Here is an 18,921-nt window from a genome sequence, read left to right as displayed (position 1 = left end):
GTACCTCAGCCTCCCCACTAGCTGGGACTACAGGCGTCTGCCACCCACCCAGCTAATTTTTTTGTATTTTTAGTAGAGACGGGGTTTCAGCATGTTGGCCAGGCTGGTCTCGAACTCCTGACCTCAGGATCTGCCTGCCTTGGCCTCCCAAAGTGCTGGGATTACAGGTGTGAGCCACTGTACCTGGCTAAAACAGCAATTGTCTTGTGCCTGTATTGTTTGCTCAGCCACCTGGCCCCATTCCGAGGGAGGGGCTGTGTTGATGTGGACATTGAGGCTCAGAGAGGCAGAGTTGCTTGTCCAGGCTCTGGCGGTGGGTGGCGGTGCCGAGACAGGAGTCCTGGTTGTCTGTGACCTTGGGGCCTGTGCTGTCTCTGACTGAGGCATTGGAGAGCTTTGCACAGTCGTAACTATTTTGCCTGGGCTGTTAAGTTCTGTTTCATTTCCTGAAGGCCTTCCAATCGAAACACGACTCTGCCATTTGAAAGTCTTAAAAATAAAACCCAAACCCACAGCCAGCCACCCATTGCGAGCTCCCTGGGATCTGGGGGTGGACTGGGTGGTTGGGGTTGTTGAGCCTGCCTCGGTCGCTAGCTCACTTCTGCACAGCCTCCTGCTGGGACTGGCCCTGTCCCTGAGTGCCCGTCCCTATGTCCTGGGGCTCCTGCCCTAAGCAGGGAGGAAGATGAAAACCAGAGGCCTCTTGCTAGGGTGTTATGAGAGCTCTCTGCTCTTTCTAGAAAAGACTGGGATTTGAGCTGAGTGTAGGAAGTTTATATATAGACCACTGAGGGCAGCTCTGTGACTTGGGCAAAGCCCACTGTGTGTGGGGCGGAGGGTGGTAGGGGAACCATTTTCTTTTCCTGTAAATATTTTTGTCCCTGGTAGGAAGAAGCCTGCAGGTCCTATTGTGTGAGCACAATGGGCTCTCCTTCTCCAGAAGTGTTTTGTGTTTCCCCTTGAAAAGCAGCAGGGAGGGAGTGGGGAGAGGGGGACACAGTGAAGGGTGCTCAGGGCCAAGAGGAGACGGGACTGCGAGGATGGGCCGGGGCAGAGCCAGGAAGCCAGGAAGGTGCAGGCACAATGGCAATCACCCTTTCTCCCGTGACTGCTTTGGAGAATTGTTTCTTTTTGCAAAAGGCACCTTGTTTATTTTTGAGACAGAGTTTCGCTCTTGTTGCCCAGGCTGGAGTGCAGTGGCTCGATCTCGGCTCACCACAACCTCCACTTCTCGGGTTTAAGCAGTTCTCCTGCTTTAGCCTCCCAAGTAGCTGGGATTATAGGCATGCGCCACCATGCCCGGCTAATTTTTCTATTTTTAGTAGAGATAGGGTTTCACCATGTTGGCCAGGCTGGTCTTGAACTTCTGACCTAGTGATCTATCTGCCTCAGCCTCCCAAAGTGCTGAGATTACAGGCGTGAGCCACCGCGTCAGGCCAAAGGAAACTTATTTATTATAGAACAAATAGAATTTGCTAAGAAACAGAGGAACACTGTACTCCCCTGGATTCCCTCCCATCCAAGATGAAGCCTCTCCCATTGTGGTCTCCCTCCTTCCAGAAGCTTCCTGGTGCTTCTCTGCTCAGGACGCCTCGAACCTGGCCATAGCTTCCGATTGGGCCCCCAATCCTGGTTTTAAAGATCCCCCTTCCCCATTCCCTGATAAGTCAGTCCCTGGGGCTGGGAAGCTGTCACAGATACTGAGTCCTGCCAGTAGTGGTCATGGCGGTCCTGTGTATTATGCACCTGCCTGTCAGGTGCCAACTCTTATGATTCCCATTTTACAGCTGAGGAAACTGATGCTCAGTGACGGACGAGACACGCTGTGAGTCAGGCAGAGTTGGGCTTTGTAGGAAGGTCCTGGTGTTTTGCAGCCTACGTAGGTCACCAGCCTACATAGGTCATCAGCCTGCCAGGATGCGGGTCAGACATCAAACACCCCCAGACAGAGGCACTCTCCATCCCCACCCAGATTGAGGGAGGCCGTCTTATCAGCCACCAGAGCTGGGAGGTTCTCTGGAGCCACCTTGTTCAAGTTGTCATTGCCCTGAGGGGAAATGGAGGCCTAGAGCCAGGGATAGACTTGCCCAGGCACTGGGGCCGTTGAAGTCCTGGCCTGGGGGTGTGTCCCCCACGCTTGGAGTGACTGCAGGGCACCAGTGCTGCAGCTGTAGGTGGGTGAGGAGCAGCCTGGTGCAGTAGGTGGGTTCCTGTCCTGGGTTCAAGTCCTGGTATCGCCACCCTGCCTGGACCCTGGGTGAGACCCTCCACAGCTCTGAGCCTCAGTCTTCTCATCTGCAGAATGGGTGAGAGGCAGCCAGGCTTCACAGGCTTTGGGAGGACCCTGGGAGATCCAAAGTGGAGGACGTACTAGGCCAGGGGCTCACACACAGGCTCTGCTGGCTGGGCTGTCAGCTTCATGGGGAGCGCTCCCCCCAGCCCCCGATCTGGGCCTCATTCCCCGCCCTCTCCTGCCCACAGGTGCCCCTGGACGAGCGCATCATTTTCTCGGGGAACCTCTTCCAGTACCAGGAGGACAGCAAGAAGTGGAGGAACCGCTTCAGCCTCGTGCCCCACAACTACGGGCTGGTGCTCTATGACAACAAAGTGGTGAGGCTGCCCCGGCGCCGTGCTGAGCCTCCTCACCTCCTCCACGTGTGCCTCGTCCCCACTTGGAATCTTAGACCCCAGAAGCCACCCTCACAGCCCGCCCGGGGTCACCAGGGCCAGAGCGCAACCTCGGCCCCTCCCCTCACCCAACCTGCAGGCTGCCCTGGGTGCACTCTCCGGACAGCAGCCCATTCTTCATCAATGGGGAATACCGCTGACTCCTGTCCTTCATAACCAACTGTCACTCACTCCTCCCCATCCCTCTAATCTCTCTCCAGTCCTTCCAGCTCCAGGGCGCTGAGCCACTTCCTCCTGCCACCTCCTTTCTCACTGGGCTTCCTGCCTCTCCAGGAGGATTGTGCCTTGTCTTTTCCTTGAACCCTCGGGAAAGCCCCACCTGGTTGAGTCACAGACCTGATTTCTTCAATTGCACATTTCTCCAGAGCAGCCAGAAGAATAGGCCTTTGCCCTGTATTTCGGGGCAGATCAATGTTAGAGCAGCATGAAGCCAGGAACAACCTTGTGCGCCAGAATAGTGGTTCTCAAATGGTAGGGCATCCCATTCACCTGGAGGACTTGTTGAAAGACCGGATACTGGGCTTTCACCCCCCACTCCAAGTTTGATTCAGATCTGGGGTGGAGCCAATATTTGCATTTCTAATAAGTTCTAGGGTGGTGGTGAAGATCTGAGACCATGTTTTGCAAATCAGTGCCCTATAGGTGCTGAGCCACTTTCAGGAACAGGGTTGTATAGTGACACCTAGTGACAGGGAGTAGCATGGCAGCCCTGCTATATGAGCTATTTCATCAAAACCGCTTTCAGCTCCTGCGACTGGTGTAAGTTTCTGGAGCAAATTCTCCTCCAGAGGACATATGTGTGATGCTCAGAACCTAGGAAGTTGGTGGGGGCAGTTCAGGGTAATTGTCAAATACCCCAGGCTCTGGAGACGAATAGTCCTGTTCGTATCCTAGTTCTGCTACTTCCCAGCTATGTGAAGTTGTGGGTGTTCATGTTTTAGATTGGGAGAATTCTGTGAAATGAAGCATGCAATGCCCTTAGCACAGAGCCTGATATGTAAGAAATAACTAGTGTTGCTGCTGGCAACAGAGGCAATAGCAACAGTAGCAACAGTAAGAATACCTCGGCCAAGCTTGCTGAGTCCTTGTGGTGTGCAGGTACCACTGATTAGCTCACTCGGTCCTCACATGGCTCTGTGAGGCAGGAATGGTTATTACCCTGGATTTATTTTTATTTTAAAATGTTTTCCGGCTGGGCGCAGTGGCTCAAGCCTGTAATCCCAGCACTTTGGGAGGCCGAGGGGGGTGGATCACGAGGTCAAGAGATCAAGACCATCCTGGTCAACATGGTGAAACCCCGTCTCTACTAAAAAAAAAAAAAAAAAAAAAAAAAAACAAAAAAATTAGCTGGGCATGGTGGCGTGTAATCCCAGCTACTCAGGAGGCTGAGGCAGGAGAATTGCCTGAACCCAGGAGGCGGAGTTTGCGGTGAGCCAAGATCGCGCCATTGCACTCCAGCCTGGGTAACAAGAGCAAAACTCTGTCTCAAAAAAAAAAAAAACAGTTTTCCTCATCCTGAATATTCTTGATTCCCTGGTTTTATGATGAGGAAGCTGAAGCTCAGGCATTTAAGGAACTTTATCCTCAGCATCACACAGACACTACCCAGTGAAGCTAGGAACTGAGCCCAGAGCCGGGGTCTAGGTTGCTATACCATACTGCTCTAATCACCATGATAGTCACACTCTTCCCTCTGTTCCTCTCTTGCCGCCTCCTCTTTCCCCTTCTCCTCTTTACTTTGGGCCACACTGAGTAGGGCCGCGAAGCCAGGTGGCAGTTGGGCTTGGCCACACCCTTAACCCTCAGGGATCATTTCTCTTGCTTTCCTCAGGCCTATGAGCGGCAGGTTCCACCACGAGCTGTCATCAACAGTGCAGGCTACAAAATCCTCACTTCCGTGGACCAATACCTGGAGCTTGTTGGCAACTCCTTACCAGGTAAAGGAGCACCCACCCCAGGCCACGATGCCCTCCACAGGCCTGCAGAGCTGGCCAGGGGAGGGGTGGCCGTGAACCCATTGCTTTCAGACCCACATTTGCGGAGAGACCAGCTAGGCCTAGAGCTGTGAATGGGGACCTCACCGTCTGCCTTTCCCATCTCCCTAAGTCCTTGAGGGCCTCCTGGGAGATGTCTGGTGACCTTGCCTTGTAAATCTGTGAGTCACCACCGCATGTGTCAGGACTTACTCTTCTTGGTATCCTGCTTTTGCTTGAGCTTGGCTGAAATTCCCCAGCAGCCTTACAGGAACAACACTGGCCTCTCTGATGATCCCTGGGAACCAGGGGGCAGGGGACGTGCCCACCTGGGGGGCAGTTTGTGCCCCAGGGACTTGAAAGTAGAGTCTTGCTTTAATTCTGTGGTGATGGAGGGCTTGGGTGAGCAGCATCCTGGATTCCAGCGTGACTCTGGCTTTGTCTCACTGTGTCTGCTCGGGTGAGTCACTCCCCCCTCTGAATCTCAGCCTCTTCAGTGCCTACAAAGCACAGGCACTAAGAGGACTGCCCTCGGGGTGTTGTGTGGACCCTGGAGGGGCTGTGTGCCCAGCACAGCCCAACCCAGAGCCAGGGCAGAGAGAATAACTGTTATTGTTGTGTTCTTAACAACAGTGGCAGGGTCACAGCCCAGGACCAGCTATCTCGCTGGATCTTACATATCCTTGAGAATGAAATTGAAGGAGGGAAAAATTCCTTTTGCTGTATCTTGTTCCTCCCCACATGCCTCCCTCCCCATGTGGACACTTAAGCCACACTTTGGCCTCCACAGCCGAAATTTGAAGGGAAACCCAAGAAGGTAGTGCTTGGCTCTTGAACCTGGGGCCTCCGACCTTGTGTTGTTTGTGCTTTACACAGAGTTTAGAACCTTACCCAGGAGTGGGGTGGATGTGACTTATTACCCATTCTGAGAAATGGGTCTCGCCAGGCATGGTGGCTCATGCCTGTAATCCCAGTACTTTGGGAGGCCAAGGTGGGCGGATGATGAGGTCAGGAGATCAAGACCATCTTGGCCAACACGGTGAAACTCCTTCTCTACTAAAATACAAAAAATTAGTTAAGTGTGGTGGTATGCGTCTGTAGTCCCAGCTACTTGAAAGGCTGAGGCAGGGGAATAGCTTGAACCTGGGAGGCAGAGGTTGGAGGTTGCAGTGAGCCAAGATCGTGCCACTGCAGTCCAGGCTGGCAACAGAGCAGGACTCTCAAAAAAAAAAAAAAAAAAGACATGGGTCTGCACAGATGCTGGACTCGGGTTTGGAGCTGGGAAGGACAGCCAGAGAGAAGGCTGCTCCGATCCCCCGGCTTGCTGGTCAGCCCGGGGCAGGCCAGCCTTCTCTGGGCCTGAGCCTGCCCTCAGAGCTGGGGCCAAGGGATTAGTTCTCTGCCGTCCTCTGCTCTGAGGGTCACCGCTCAGTAGGTTCTGTCTCCACAGGGACCACAGCAAAGTCGGGCAGCACACCCATCCTCAAGTGCCCCACACAGTTCCCGCTCATCCTCTGGCATCCTTACGCGCGTCACTACTACTTCTGCATGATGACAGAAGCCGAGCAGGACAAGTGGCAGGCTGTGCTGCAGGACTGCATCCGGCACTGCAACAACGGTGAGCAGCCTGTGGGAGCAGGGGTGGTGGGAGGGAGGGGCAGGACCTGGGTTATTGCTAAATGGTGACACCTAGTGGCTGGGTGTGGTGTGGCAACCTTGCTCTACGAGCTGTTCTAATTTCTCTTCTGGGGTTATAAGAAACCATGTAATACCACCCTTAATCTTTCTTGATGAAACAGTTTTGTGCTGCTTAGGAAAAAATTTAAACATTATTCACAGGGGGGTGTGGTTGTTGATCCCTTGGATGCTGAGTCACAGTCACAATCCTGATTCTATTTTCCACCTATATGATCTTAGGGAACTGACTTACCTTTTGGAGCCTCTGTAAAGTGGGGATACTCCTTTGTGTGTTTTAAGGGGTTTGTGAGGATTCAGAGTCTACCTCAGGCTTGGTAAAGATTTTTTTTTTTTTTTTTCCTCCACCAACCAGCAGGGTGATTTGGAAACCTCACTGCCTCCCTCAGGGCCCCCGTGCTCTCATCTGTAAACTTAGGAGGTGACTCTACCAGGTCACTCATTTATTCAACAAACATTTTTAGTATCTACTCAGAAGCCCCAGATCTAGGCACTGGGGTGCAAAAAGGGAGCAAGAAACATTCCCTGCTCTCATGCCATTGGCAGACTGGTAGGGGAGACAGATGCTAGACAGATGAGGTTGCTGGGGTGATGGCTCACAACTATGCTGGCTGCTGGGCGGAGCCACCCCGGGAGCCCTGAGGGGGTGTGCGTGTTGGGGGAGGGGTTGGTCAGGGCAGGCTCCCTTGAGGAGGTTATGGTGCAGCTTCAGCTGAATCCTGAAGGAGGAGATACCAGGGCCCCTCACATCCTTCCTAGAGGAGAGGGGAGGAGTGTGCCAGGCAGAAGTAGGCAGCCAGCATGAAGGGAGAGCCACAGGTGGCAGGGGTGGGCCTGGAGGAGGAACTGCACAAGGCCCTGAAGCAGGGAGGGGGTGACCTGAAATGGGACTGGAGGGGGGCCTCTGGGGCCAGGTCTGGAAGAAGCTTGAAGGCCTCTAAGGAATTTGATCAGGAAGGCTGAGGATGTTCTTCCAAGGTGAGGGTGGTGCCCTGGGAAGGAGCAACACAGTCCTGGACCCTGAACTGCTTCCTGGTGATCTGACCTGAGGGAGGCGCCTGCCCCCACTCCACCCTCGGGTGCAGTGCCACATGGTGCGGAGGTGGAAGGCTGCAGGGGACAGGGTGGGCTCCAGTGGCCTCTAAGCTGCTGCCGCGGGCCTTGACTCACCCCAACCCTCCTGCTCGCCTCTCCAGAGCTGTCTCTGCCCTGTCTGGCCTCTGCCAAGCCAGGTCTTCAACCAGGCCAGCCCCTGCCACCTGGGCCCAGCTGCCCACAAAGGGCCTCCTGTTCCCAGGTCCCGGGTGCTGTGGGCTGGGGCTGGGACTGGGTGGAGGCACTCAAGGCTCTGGCTGCCTGGCCAAGGGCTCTCCGCCTCCCCAGCCCCTGGCTTGGTGCCATGTCTCCAGGTTTCCAAGGCTAATGGCTGACCTGGCCTGGCAGAGTGGGCCAGATAGGGAAGGGGTGGGCACAGAGCAAGGTGGGGAAGGGCCACCCTCAGTCCCCATGTGTGCAGTGTGCAGTGGGGATGATGATAAACTCGAGCTGGAGAGTTGATTGGGAAGAGCTGGTCTGCGTGGAGCTCTTGGCGGTGAGCCTGGCACGCACAGCGAGCGCTCAGTGGGGAGGCCATGGGGGGATTCTTGGGTCTAGGGTGTAGTGGAGCAGAGGGAGGCCCAGGAGAGCTGCTGGGCCGAGGAATGAAGGGGTGTCCTGTGCCAGGAAGGTGTCCTGCCGGGGGGGGCCCCTTCACCCCAGGCTGGGAGCTGACGAGGCTGGTTTCAGGCCTGCCTTCCACCCCACGGACTGTGAGAAAGTTCTCTGCTTCCTCCGTCTCGGAGGCTGGGCTTGGAATTTGTGGAGCCTGGAATCGCTCACTCCAGGGGCTGCCAGGAAGTGGGGGGTGGGGAGGAAGGAGGCCAAGCTGGGCAGACACGAGCGGTCCCAGGCCCCCTTCACATCCTGCATTCCTGGAGCAGCTGGGGGTGGCAGGAGGCAGCTGGGCAGTGGCTATGCCGGGTCTTCAGTGTGGGCCTGGGGCGCAGAGGTCTTCCTGTCTGACCATGGTCCCCCTGTCTGCTGCTGGGAGCGAGGAATGCCATTTCCTTTCTTGGAAGGTCTCCAGGTCTGGCTAGAGTCAGCTGGTCCTGGGTTCAAGCCCCGCTCTGCCGTCCACTAGCTGAGTGGCCTCGAGCAGTAACTGCCTCTCCGAGCCTCAGTTCTTTCTCTGGGAAAAGTAGGGCACAGTGGGTGAAGGATTCAGTGAGCTGATGTGTGTGTAGCCTCAGCCAGGGCTGGGGCCTCAGTTTCCCAAGACTGCCATAATGAATACCACGGACCGGGTGGGTACACAGCAGGAATCTGTTCTCTCCCCGCGGGAGGCCTGAGGCGAGGTCAGGGTGTCAGCAGGGCTGGTTTCTCCGAGGCCGCCTCTTGGCTGGTGGCCGGCCGCCTTCTCCCCGAGTCCTCACAGGCTCATGCCTCTGCGTGCCTGTGTTTTCTCTTCTTTCAAGAAGAAATGTACTTTTCTTTTAAGGGTGCTAATTGTGTTGGATTTGGGCCCATGGTAATTCTCTTGGTTTAACTTACCTCTTTAAGACCCTGGGACCAAGGCCGGGCATGGTGGCTCACGCCTGTAATCCCAGCACTTTGGGAGGCTGAGGCAGGTGGATCTCTTGAGGTCAGGAGTTTGAGACCAACCTGGCCAATGTGGTAAAACCCCGTCTTTCGTTAAAAATGAAAAAATTAGCTGGACATGGTGGGGGCGCCTGTAATCCCAGCTACTCAGGAGCCTACAGTGAGAGAATGGCTTGAACCCAGGCGGCAGAGGCTGTAGTGAGCCAAGATTGCACCACTGCCCTCCAGCCTGGGTGACAGAGTGAGACTCTTCTCAAAAAAAAAAAAGAAAGAAAAGAGACTCCGGATCCAAATACAATCACATTCTGAGGTAGTGGGGGTTAAGACTCCAGTGTGTGAAGGCACGCTCAGTCCCTAAGAGCTGAGCTCATGGGAAGAGCTCAGGAGGGGCAACCCTGAAACTTGTCACACTCAGCAGCTAGGCGTGCAGAAAGAGCGAGTCTCAAGGCTCGAGGCTGGCTGGCCTCTCCCCAGCCCTGCTGTCTCATGTTCCTGCCACCTGGAAAGTGGCCCTGCCCTGCACACCTGAGTTGGTTTGTGCAGAATGAAAATTCCCTCTCCCTGTCGGGGAGCCTGCAGGTAATGTACCATCCAGATTTTCCAGCCAAAACTCGATTTCTAGGAGATCTTGCCCTCCTCAGAGGCTGTTGGAGTTGCAGGGCGGACCACCTCTTCTGGCCCAGGTGGGCAGCCCCCACCCAGGGCTCTCTGCATGCTGCCCCAGCTGGAACATCCGCCCTGCTCCTGTCCCTTCTGCCTGACTTCTGGTCCCTGAAATGCAGGGGTGAGACTCCCGCAGTCCCCCGTCCCTGTCCAGGCAGCTGCGCTGTAGGGATGAGCACTGGGCCTCCCCCTGCTCAGCTCCCTTGCGGCTCTGACAGGCAGTGATTTCTGTGGTCAGCTGGGTGTGGGAAGGGAGGGACCCAGCGAGGGGCTTTTTCTCTGCTGTGGTGACTCAGCCCATAGTCATGGCAGTGGGAACCTTGGGTTTCTGATGTACAGGCTTCCGTTTCCCTTTCCTGGGCTCTGGGGACACGGTGGTCAGAGGCATGTGGCCAGGGGAGCCTGCCTGCTGTCTGGCTCAGTGGTGTTTAACCACGTTCTTACCCCAAGTCAGATTTTGCAACTTCCTGCCAGTTGCCTCCCCGGCACAGAGTCTGGAGGTCCACGCCTCACTTGGGTCGACCTCACTGGCCTTTGGTCCACTGACAGCACCAACAGTGGCACAAATACAGAAATGGTGTTTTCTAGTTGTTATCAATAGTAAATCCTTCCTTCCTTTTGTTTTTTGAGACAGAGTCTTACTCTGTCACCAGGCTAGAGTGCAGTGGCACAATCTTGGCTCACTGCAACCTCTGCCTCCTGGGTTCAAGTGATTCTTTTGCTGCAGCCTCCCAAGTAGCTGGGATTACAGGCATCCGCCACCACACCTGGCTAATTTTTGTATTTTTAGTAGAGATGGGGTTTTACCATGTCAGCCAGGCTGGTCTCGAACTCCTGACTTCAAGTGATCCCCCCCACCCCGCCTCAGCCTCCCAAAGTACGGGGATTACTTACAGGTGTAAGCCAGTGTGTCTGGCTTCATTTTTTTTTTTTTTTTTCTTTGAGACTCTGTTGCTCAGGCTAGAGTGCAGTGGCGTGATCTCTGTTCACTGCAACCTCCACCTCCCGGGTTCAAGTGATTCTTCCGCCTCAGCCTCCCAAGTAGCTGGGATTACAGGCACCCGCCACCACACCCAGCTAATTTTTTAATTTTTTTATATTTAGTAGAGACAGGGTTTCACTGTGTTGGCCAGGCCAGTCTTGAACTCCTGAACTCGTGATACCCCGCCTTGGCCTCCCAAAGTGCTGGAATTACAAGTGTGAGCCACTGCACCCAGCCTAGCTTCATTCCTTTAACAAAGTTATTCAATCATCTGTGCCAGGTACTGACCTAGACTCGGCGGTGAACAGGACAGACCCCGGGCCTGGTGGGGCAGCCAGCGGGCTCCTCAGTTATTGATAAAATGTGTGATCAGGGCAGTGCTGGGCCCTGCTCTTCTGTCCCTATACCGTGGCCCGTGGAGCCCCACAGTGGGTCTGTGAGGCCAGGCCACAGTCACTGTTCCCATTGTTCGGAAGAGGAAACGGGCCTCGGGTTCAGCGATCTAGAACCAGGCTCAGCAATCTATGGCCTGTGGGCTCCAAACAAAGCTTATCAGAGTAGAGGCCCGCTCCTTTGTTTCTGGATGGTCCGTGGCTGTTTCTGTGCGGTGACGGAAGAGGCCAGCATTGCGGGAGGGGTTTTATGGCCTGCAGGGCTGAGAGTAGCTATTGTCTCGCCTGTTCCAGGCAAAGTTTGAAGGGCCGTGGTCCAGCAGTAAGGGAGGAACTGGGGCTAGAACAAGGGTCTCTGGGTGCCTCTAGGGCCATTCTGGGTGGCCGCTCATGGGATGGGAGCTTCCAGTCCTGGCTCTGCCACTCTCTGCCCTGTGACCCTGGGCCTGTGGCCTGGCCGGTTATCTCTTCATCTGTAAATAGGTGAACGATAGTGTCCAGGCCTTGGGGTGGTTGGGAGGATTTCAGGAGCTGAGGAGGAGGCAACGGGGGGCTGCCTTGCTGCTGTTGGTGGGGGGGTCATTACCGCTTTTGCTATCAGATACAAACATGACTGCTCTGATGACCACGAGGGCAGTGGGGGCGTCCCAGCTGCCCCTCCCGGGGTGCACGTTGTATGTGTGGGGAGGTTCTGGTGAGTCGTCAGCTGGTCTTGGTAGGGGTCACTGGGCCATCTGCTGACCTCTCCTGCTCCCTCTCCTGGGCAGGAATCCCCGAGGACTCCAAGGTGGAGGGTCCTGCGTTCACAGACGCCATCCGCATGTACCGCCAGTCCAAGGAGCTGTATGGCACCTGGGAGATGCTGTGTGGGAACGAGGTGCAGGTGAGGCCAGGCGGGCTGGGGAGGAGACCTCGGAAGTCATGTGAGGACCCAGCAGTGGAGGGCAGGGGCCCTGGGTACAGACATGAGGCTCTGGGGTGCTGCCGGTTTCGAAGATGACTAGCTCAGATTTGGACAGGCACAGGGGCCATGCAAATGGAGATACTTGCTATTTTATTCATCACTTACTGAGCACCTGAGCACTTACCCTGGAGGAGGCACCAGGGTGCAGCTGGGAACCATATAGACACATCCCTGGCCCTCAGGGAGCTCTCTGTCTAGCAGGATAAACAGTCATTCAGCAAATCAGTGCACACTTCCATGTGCAGACAAAGCAGGCAGGGAGTGTGGTATTCCAGGCAGGGGAGATAGCGTGTGCAAAGGCCCTGGGGCTGGCCCCCAAGTCTGAGGATCCTGCAGGACACCCAGGCAGACCTGTGGGAATGAAGCTCAGGAGAGAGAGGGCAGTGTGGGGTGGAGCAATGGGCCAGGCCTGGAGGAGGTGGGGGCTGGAGTGCCCGGCTTGCAAGAATGTGGAGAGAAACGGGCCACCTGAGCGTGCTTCCACCGCTGCCCTGGCTTGTGCCTCCTCAACCTAGATCCTGAGCAACCTGGTGATGGAGGAGCTGGGCCCCGAGCTGAAGGCAGAGCTCGCCCCGCGGCTGAAGGGGAAACCACAGGAGCGGCAGCGGCAGTGGATCCAGGTGGGTGGGCCTGGGGCCCTGGAGTGGGGGTGGGACTGCAGCTGGCGCAGTGCCCTCAGCCCTGGTGCCAGGACCTGCAGCTGGCAAGGCGCCCTCAGCTCCGGTGCCGGGACCTGTAGCTGGTGCAGTGCCCTCAGCCTCAGTGCCGACGCAGCTGCTCCACCCACAGATCTCGGATGCCGTCTACCGCATGGTGTACGAACAGGCTAAGGCACGCTTTGAGGAGGTGCTAGCTAAGGTGCAGCAGGCGCGGCCGGCCATGAAGGCCGTCATCCGCACAGACATGGACCAAATCATCACCTCCAAGGAGCACCTTGCCAGCAAGATCCGAGGTAGGCGCCACCCCCATGTCCGATGGGCCCTCCATGATCCATGTAAGTTTCACAGCAATGACTTGCTCATTGATCATTTGTAAAAATTAGAGTCAATTTCTTCAGCACTGCCTGGGAAGAAGAAAAAAAAAATAGAGTCAAATCTGCACTGTGGTCCTCCAATCCCTGTGAATTGTTTTGTGGCTATGATTTCTATAAACCCAGATCTTGAATATGAAAATTTTTATTCAGTAGGTTCAAACCTCCCCCCTCACCCCCCTCCCCTGCCGGCCTCCCAAGTAGCTGGGATTACAGGTGCATGCCACCACTACCAACTAATTTTTTGTATTATTAGTAGAGATGGGGATTTCACCATGTTGGCCAGGCTGGTCTTGAACTCCTGACCTCAGGAGATCCATCTGCCTCGGCCTCTCAAAGTGCTGGGATTACAGATGTGAGCCACCATGACCGGCCTCTCTTTTCTTATTTTGAGACAGAGTTTTGTTCATTCTTGTTACCCAGACTGGAGTGCAATGGTGTGATCTTGGCTCACCACAACCTTTCCCTCCTGGGTTCAAGCGATTCTCCTGCCTTAGCCTCCTGAGTAGTTGGGACTACAGGCATGTGCCAAGACACCGAGCTAATTTTGTATTTTTAGTAGAGACAGGGTTTCTACATGTTGGTCAGGCTGGTCTTGAACTCCCAACCTCAGGTGAGCCACCACGCCTGGCCTCAAGCCTTCTTCTTATCTCTGACTCATCACAAATTTTACCATGTGTCATTTTATAGTACATTTACTTTCAGCTAGTGTACCTTTCCCAGGTCAGTTTATCCTCTGTCACCCAGGCTGGAGTACAGTGGTGTGATCTCCACTCACCACAACCTCTGCCTCCTGGGTTCAAGCAATTCTCCTGCCTCAGCCTCCTGAGTAGCTGCTGGGACTACAGGCACGCCCCACCACGCCCAGCTAATTTTCGTATTTTTGTAGTGACAGGGTTTTGCCATGCTGGTCTCAAACTCCTGACCTTGTGATCTGCCCACCTTGGCCTCCCAAAGTGTTGGGATTGCAGGCATGAGCCACGGCTTCCGGCCTGTTTTTTAAGAGCCGGAGTCTGCAGTGTCTTCTAGGTGGAAAACAGTGGTGCAATCAGGGCTCACTGAAGCCTCGACCTCCTGAGCTCTAGCAATCTTCCAACTTCAGCCTCCTGAGTAACTGAGACTACAAGTGCATACCACCATGCCCGACTAATTTTTAAATTGTTTGTAGAGAAGGGGTCTTGGCTGGGCAAAACTCTTTTAAATTTTTTAAAAAGAGAAGGGGATCTTACTGTGTTGTCCAGGCTGGTCTTGAACTCCTGACCTCAAGCAATCCTCCTGCCTCAGTCTCCCTAAGCACTGGGATTACAGGCATGCGAGGCCTCACCGGGCTCCTGTGGGTTATTCTTCACTAGCCAGACCCTGAGTGCTGGCTGAGAGCTGGACAGGACACTGAGAGTTGACATTTCTTGTGTGGAACAAAGAACACTAGCTGGGCTGGGGTTGGGGTGGACATCTAAATATCCTCGGTGAAATGCTTTGGTTAGAATGTTCTGGAGATGGTCCCTGCCCACAAGGAAGAAGCCTTTTATAGTATGCAGAGCCAGCCACACCATTCCAGAGAGGATTCGCCCAGTTTTTGTAAAACCAAGAGGTTTATTGAATCTATTAATGCCTTGTTCTTTTTGTTCAAATGAAGAAGCAAGACCCATCCCCCACCCCCAACAAGGAGTTTTTGTCTGTTTCTAGCTAAGCAGAATACTGCTGACGCCTCTAGGCTGGCAGTTTTCTTATTTTAATTTTTAATTTTTGTGGGTGCATAGTAGGTGTACATGTTTATGGAGTACATGAGGTGTTTTGGTACAGGCATGCAATGTGTAGTAATTACATCATAGAAAATTCCAGAGTATTCATCCCCTCAAGCATTTACCCTTTGTGTTACAAACAATCCAAGTATATTCTTTTAGTTGTTTTTTGTTTGTTTTTGATACAGAGTCTCACTCTTGTTGCCCAGGTTGGAGTGCAGTGGTGCCATCTCAGCTCACTGAGCGCCACCACACTCAGCTAATTTTTGTATTTTTAGTAGAGACAAGCTCTTACCATGTTGGCCAGGCTGGTCTCGAACTCCTGACCTCAAGGAATCTCCCCACCTCAGCCTCCCAAGGTCCTGGGACTACATACTTGAGCCATCACACCTGCCCTTTTTTTTTTTTAAGATGGGGTTTCACCGTGATGGCTAGGCTGGTCTTGAACTCCTGACCTCAGGTGATCCACCCACCTCAGCCTCCCAAAGTGCTAGGATTACAGGCATGAGCCACCATGCCCGGCAACACCTGCCCTTTTTTTAAGTGTACAATTTAAAAAAAAAAAATTTTGGCCGGGCGCGGTGGCTCAAGCCTGTAATCCCAGCACTTTGGGAGGCCAAGGCGGGTGGATCACGAGGTTAAGAGATCGAGACCATCCTGGTCAACATGGTGAAACCCCGTCTCTATTAAAAATACAAAAAATTCGGCCGGGCGCAGTGGCTCAAGCCTGTAATCCCAGCACTTTGGGAGGCCGAGGCGGGTGGATCACGAGGTCGAGAGATCGAGACCAACCTGGTCAACATGGTGAAACCCCATCTCTACTAAAAATACAAAAAATTAGCTGGGCATGGTGGTGCGTGCCTATAATCCCAGCTACTCAGGAGGCTGAGGCAGGAGAATTGCCTGAACCCAGGAGGCGGAGGTTGCGGTGAGCCGAGATCGCGCCATTGCACTCCAGCCTGGGTAACAAGAGCGAAACTCCGTCTCAAAAAAAAAAAAAAAATATATATATATATATATATATATATATTTTTTTTTTTAATATGTAGAGATGGGGTTTCACCATGTTGGCCAGGCTGGTCTTGAACTTCTGACCTCAGGTGATTCACACCCACCTTGGCCTCCCAAAGTGCTGGGATTACAGGTGTGACCCATCGCACCCGGCCAAGTATACAATTAAATTATTACTGATTCTAGTCACCCTGTTGTGCTATCAAATACTAGGACTTATTCATTCATTTTCTTACCAGAAAGGGCTCCCGATCCAGACCCCCAGAGAGGGTTCTTGGATCTCAAGAATTCAGGGCGAAGTCCACAGAATAAAAGCAAGTTGATTAGGAAGTAAAGGAATAAAGAATGGCTTCTCCATAAACTGAGCAGCCCCGGGAGCTGCTGGTTGCCCATTTTTATGGTTATTTCTTGATATTATGCCAAACAAGGGGTGGGTTATTCATGCCTCCCTTGTTTAGAGCCTGTAGGGTAACTTCCTGATGTTGCCATGGCATCTGTAGACTGTCATCGGTGGGAGTGTAGCAGTCAGGACGACCGAGGTCACTCTCGTCACCATCTGTTTTATCAGCAAGGCTTGTATGACCTGTATCTTGTGCTGACCTCCTGTCTCATCCTGTGACTTGGAATGCCTTAACTGTCTGGGAATGCAGCCCAGTAGGTCTCAGCCTCTTTTTACCCAGCACCTATTCAAGATAGAGTTACTCTGGTTCAAATGCCTCTGAGGGTTCTATTGTTTGTACCCATTAACCATCTCCACCTCCCCCTCACCCTGACTACCCACTCACCCTCCAGTAACCATCCTTCTGCTATCTCCATGGGTTTGATTGCTTTGGTGTTTTGGTGTTTTTATTTTTATTTTTATTTTTATTTTAACCTTTTTTGTTGCCCCCAGAGGGGAGACCCCGTCCAAAATGTCAATTTGCTTTAATTTTTAGGTCCCACGTACATGAGAACAATGTGTGATGTTTTTCTGTGCCTGGCTTATTTTACTTAATAGAAGGACCCTCAGTTCCATCCGTGTGGCAAATGACTGAATGTCATTCTTTATGGCTGCATAGTACTCCATTATGTATATGCACCGCATTTGTTTTATCCAATCATCTGTTATGGACCCTTAAATTACTTCCAAATCTCGGATGTTGTGAACAGAGCCGCCACCGACACGGGAGTGCGGGTCTCTCTGACAGGCTGATTTCCTCTACGTGGGTAGATACCCAGCAGGGGCTGTGGATCGTATGGTAGCTCTATTAGATTTTTGAGGAACTTCCAATCTGTCCTTAGTGGTTGTACTAATTTACATCCCACTGTGAACCCCCCAAAATTTGAGACAGGTCTCAGTTAAGTGAGAAAGTTTATTTTGCCAAGTTGAGGACATGGACCCATGACACAGCCTCAGGAGGTCTGGATGGCAGGTGCCCAGGGTGGTCAGAGAACAGCTTGGTTTTATACATTTTAGGGAAACATGAGACATCAATCAACTTAAGTAAAATGAGCCAGCATGGTGGCTCATGCCTATAATCCCAGCACTTTGGGAGGGCGAGGCGGGTGGATCACTTGAGGTCAGAAGTTCGAGACCAGCCTGGCCAACATGGTGAAACCCCATCTCTAATAAAAATACAAAACTTAACTGGGTATAGTGGTGCACGCCTGTAGTCCCAGCTACTTGAAAGGCTGAGTGAGGCATGAGAATCTTGAACCCAGGAGGCAGAGGCTGCAGTGAGCCGACAGCAAGGCACTGTACTCCAGCCTGGTTGACAGAGTAAGACCCTGTCTCAAAAAAAGAGTAAAATGAACATCAGTTCTGTCCAAAAAGGTGGGACAACTCAAAGGAAAAGCAGGCAGGGGGCTTCCAGGTCACAGGAAGAAAAGAGACTAATAGTTGCATTATTTTAAATTTCTGATTAGTCTCTCTTAAAGAAGCAATCAGATACACATTTATCTCAGTGAGGGAGGGGTGACTTTGAAGGGAATGGGGGAGGCAGGTTTGCTCTAAGCAGGTCCCAGCTTGACTTTTCCCTTTAGCTTAGTGATTTTGGGGGCCTAAGATACTTGCTTTCATACCACCAACAGCATGTGGGGGTTCCCTTTTCTCCACATCCTCACCAGCATTTGTTATTGTCTGTCTTTTGCATAAAAGCCATTTTAACTAGGGTGAGGTAGCATCTCATTGTAGTTTTCATTTGCATTTCTCTGATAAGTGATGTCAAATACCTTTTCATATGGCTCCTTGTGTTGAATACCTTTCCATATGCCTGTTTGCCATTTATATGTCTTCGGGGAAATGTCTATTCAAATCTTCTGCTACCCACCCCACCCTTTTTTTTTTGAGATGGAGTTTTGCTCTTGTTGCCCAGGCTGGAGTGCAATGGCACAATCTTGGCTCACCGCAACCTCTGTCTCCAGGGTTCAAGTGATTCTCCTGCCTTGGCCTCCCAAGTAGCTGGGATACAGGCATGTGCCACCACGCCAGGTTAATTTTGTATTTTTAGTAGAGATGGGGTTTCTTCATGTTGGGCAGGCTGGACTTGAATTCCTGATCTCAGGTGATCCGCCCTCCTCGGCCTCCCATAGTGCTGGGATTACAGGCGTGAGCCACCTTGCCTGGCCTTTTTGCCTATTTTTAATTGACTTACTAAGATTTTTTCCTATAGACTTGTTTGAGCTCCTTATATATTCTGATTATTAATCTCTTGTTAAATGGAAGTTTTCTTAGTTTTTTGCCATAATGGTTTTGGAAAGATCAGGGACCAATCTCAGGACACCTTGTCATTTTTCCTGCATGGATTTCTCATCTTGATCCACTGTTTCTCTGGAATCATTCAGCTTGCTAATCTTGCCCCCAGTGATTTTATTTAAAAATAAATATTGGTAGCTCATGCCTGTAATCCCAGCACTTTGGAAGGCCAAGGCAGGGGGATCACTTGAGCCCAGGAGTTTGAGACCAGCTGGATAACATAGTGAGACCCTGCCTCTTAAAATAAAAATAATAATAATAGCCGGGCGCGGTGGCTCAAGCCTGTAATCCCAGCACTTTGGGAGGCCGAGGTGGGTGGATCACGAGGTCGAGAGATCGAGACCATCCTGGTCAACGTGGTGAAACCCCATCTCTACGAAAAATACAAAAAATTAGCTGGGCATGGTGGC

At 52.8% G+C, this 18,921-nt stretch overlaps 1 protein-coding gene across 1 annotated transcript in view; it reads left to right on the top strand.

Moving 5' to 3' along the window:
- The window catches only part of NIBAN2 (niban apoptosis regulator 2), a 69,223-nt gene that overhangs the window by 44,394 nt on the left and 5,908 nt on the right, over window positions 1–18,921 (top strand). The window contains exons 3-8 of the mRNA XM_003940609.4: window positions 2,482–2,610; window positions 4,520–4,625; window positions 6,112–6,279; window positions 11,798–11,913; window positions 12,510–12,614; window positions 12,784–12,946. Of these exons, the coding sequence (XP_003940658.1) occupies window positions 2,482–2,610; window positions 4,520–4,625; window positions 6,112–6,279; window positions 11,798–11,913; window positions 12,510–12,614; window positions 12,784–12,946 (787 nt within the window). The remainder of the gene's footprint in view (window positions 1–2,481; window positions 2,611–4,519; window positions 4,626–6,111; window positions 6,280–11,797; window positions 11,914–12,509; window positions 12,615–12,783; window positions 12,947–18,921) is intronic.

This window comes from Saimiri boliviensis, chromosome 2 (genome assembly GCF_048565385.1).
Source record: "Saimiri boliviensis isolate mSaiBol1 chromosome 2, mSaiBol1.pri, whole genome shotgun sequence".
Classification (NCBI taxonomy): domain Eukaryota; kingdom Metazoa; phylum Chordata; class Mammalia; order Primates; family Cebidae; genus Saimiri; species Saimiri boliviensis.
Note: the sequence above shows the minus strand (reverse complement) of the source record. Positions and strands in the feature narration are given on the sequence as shown.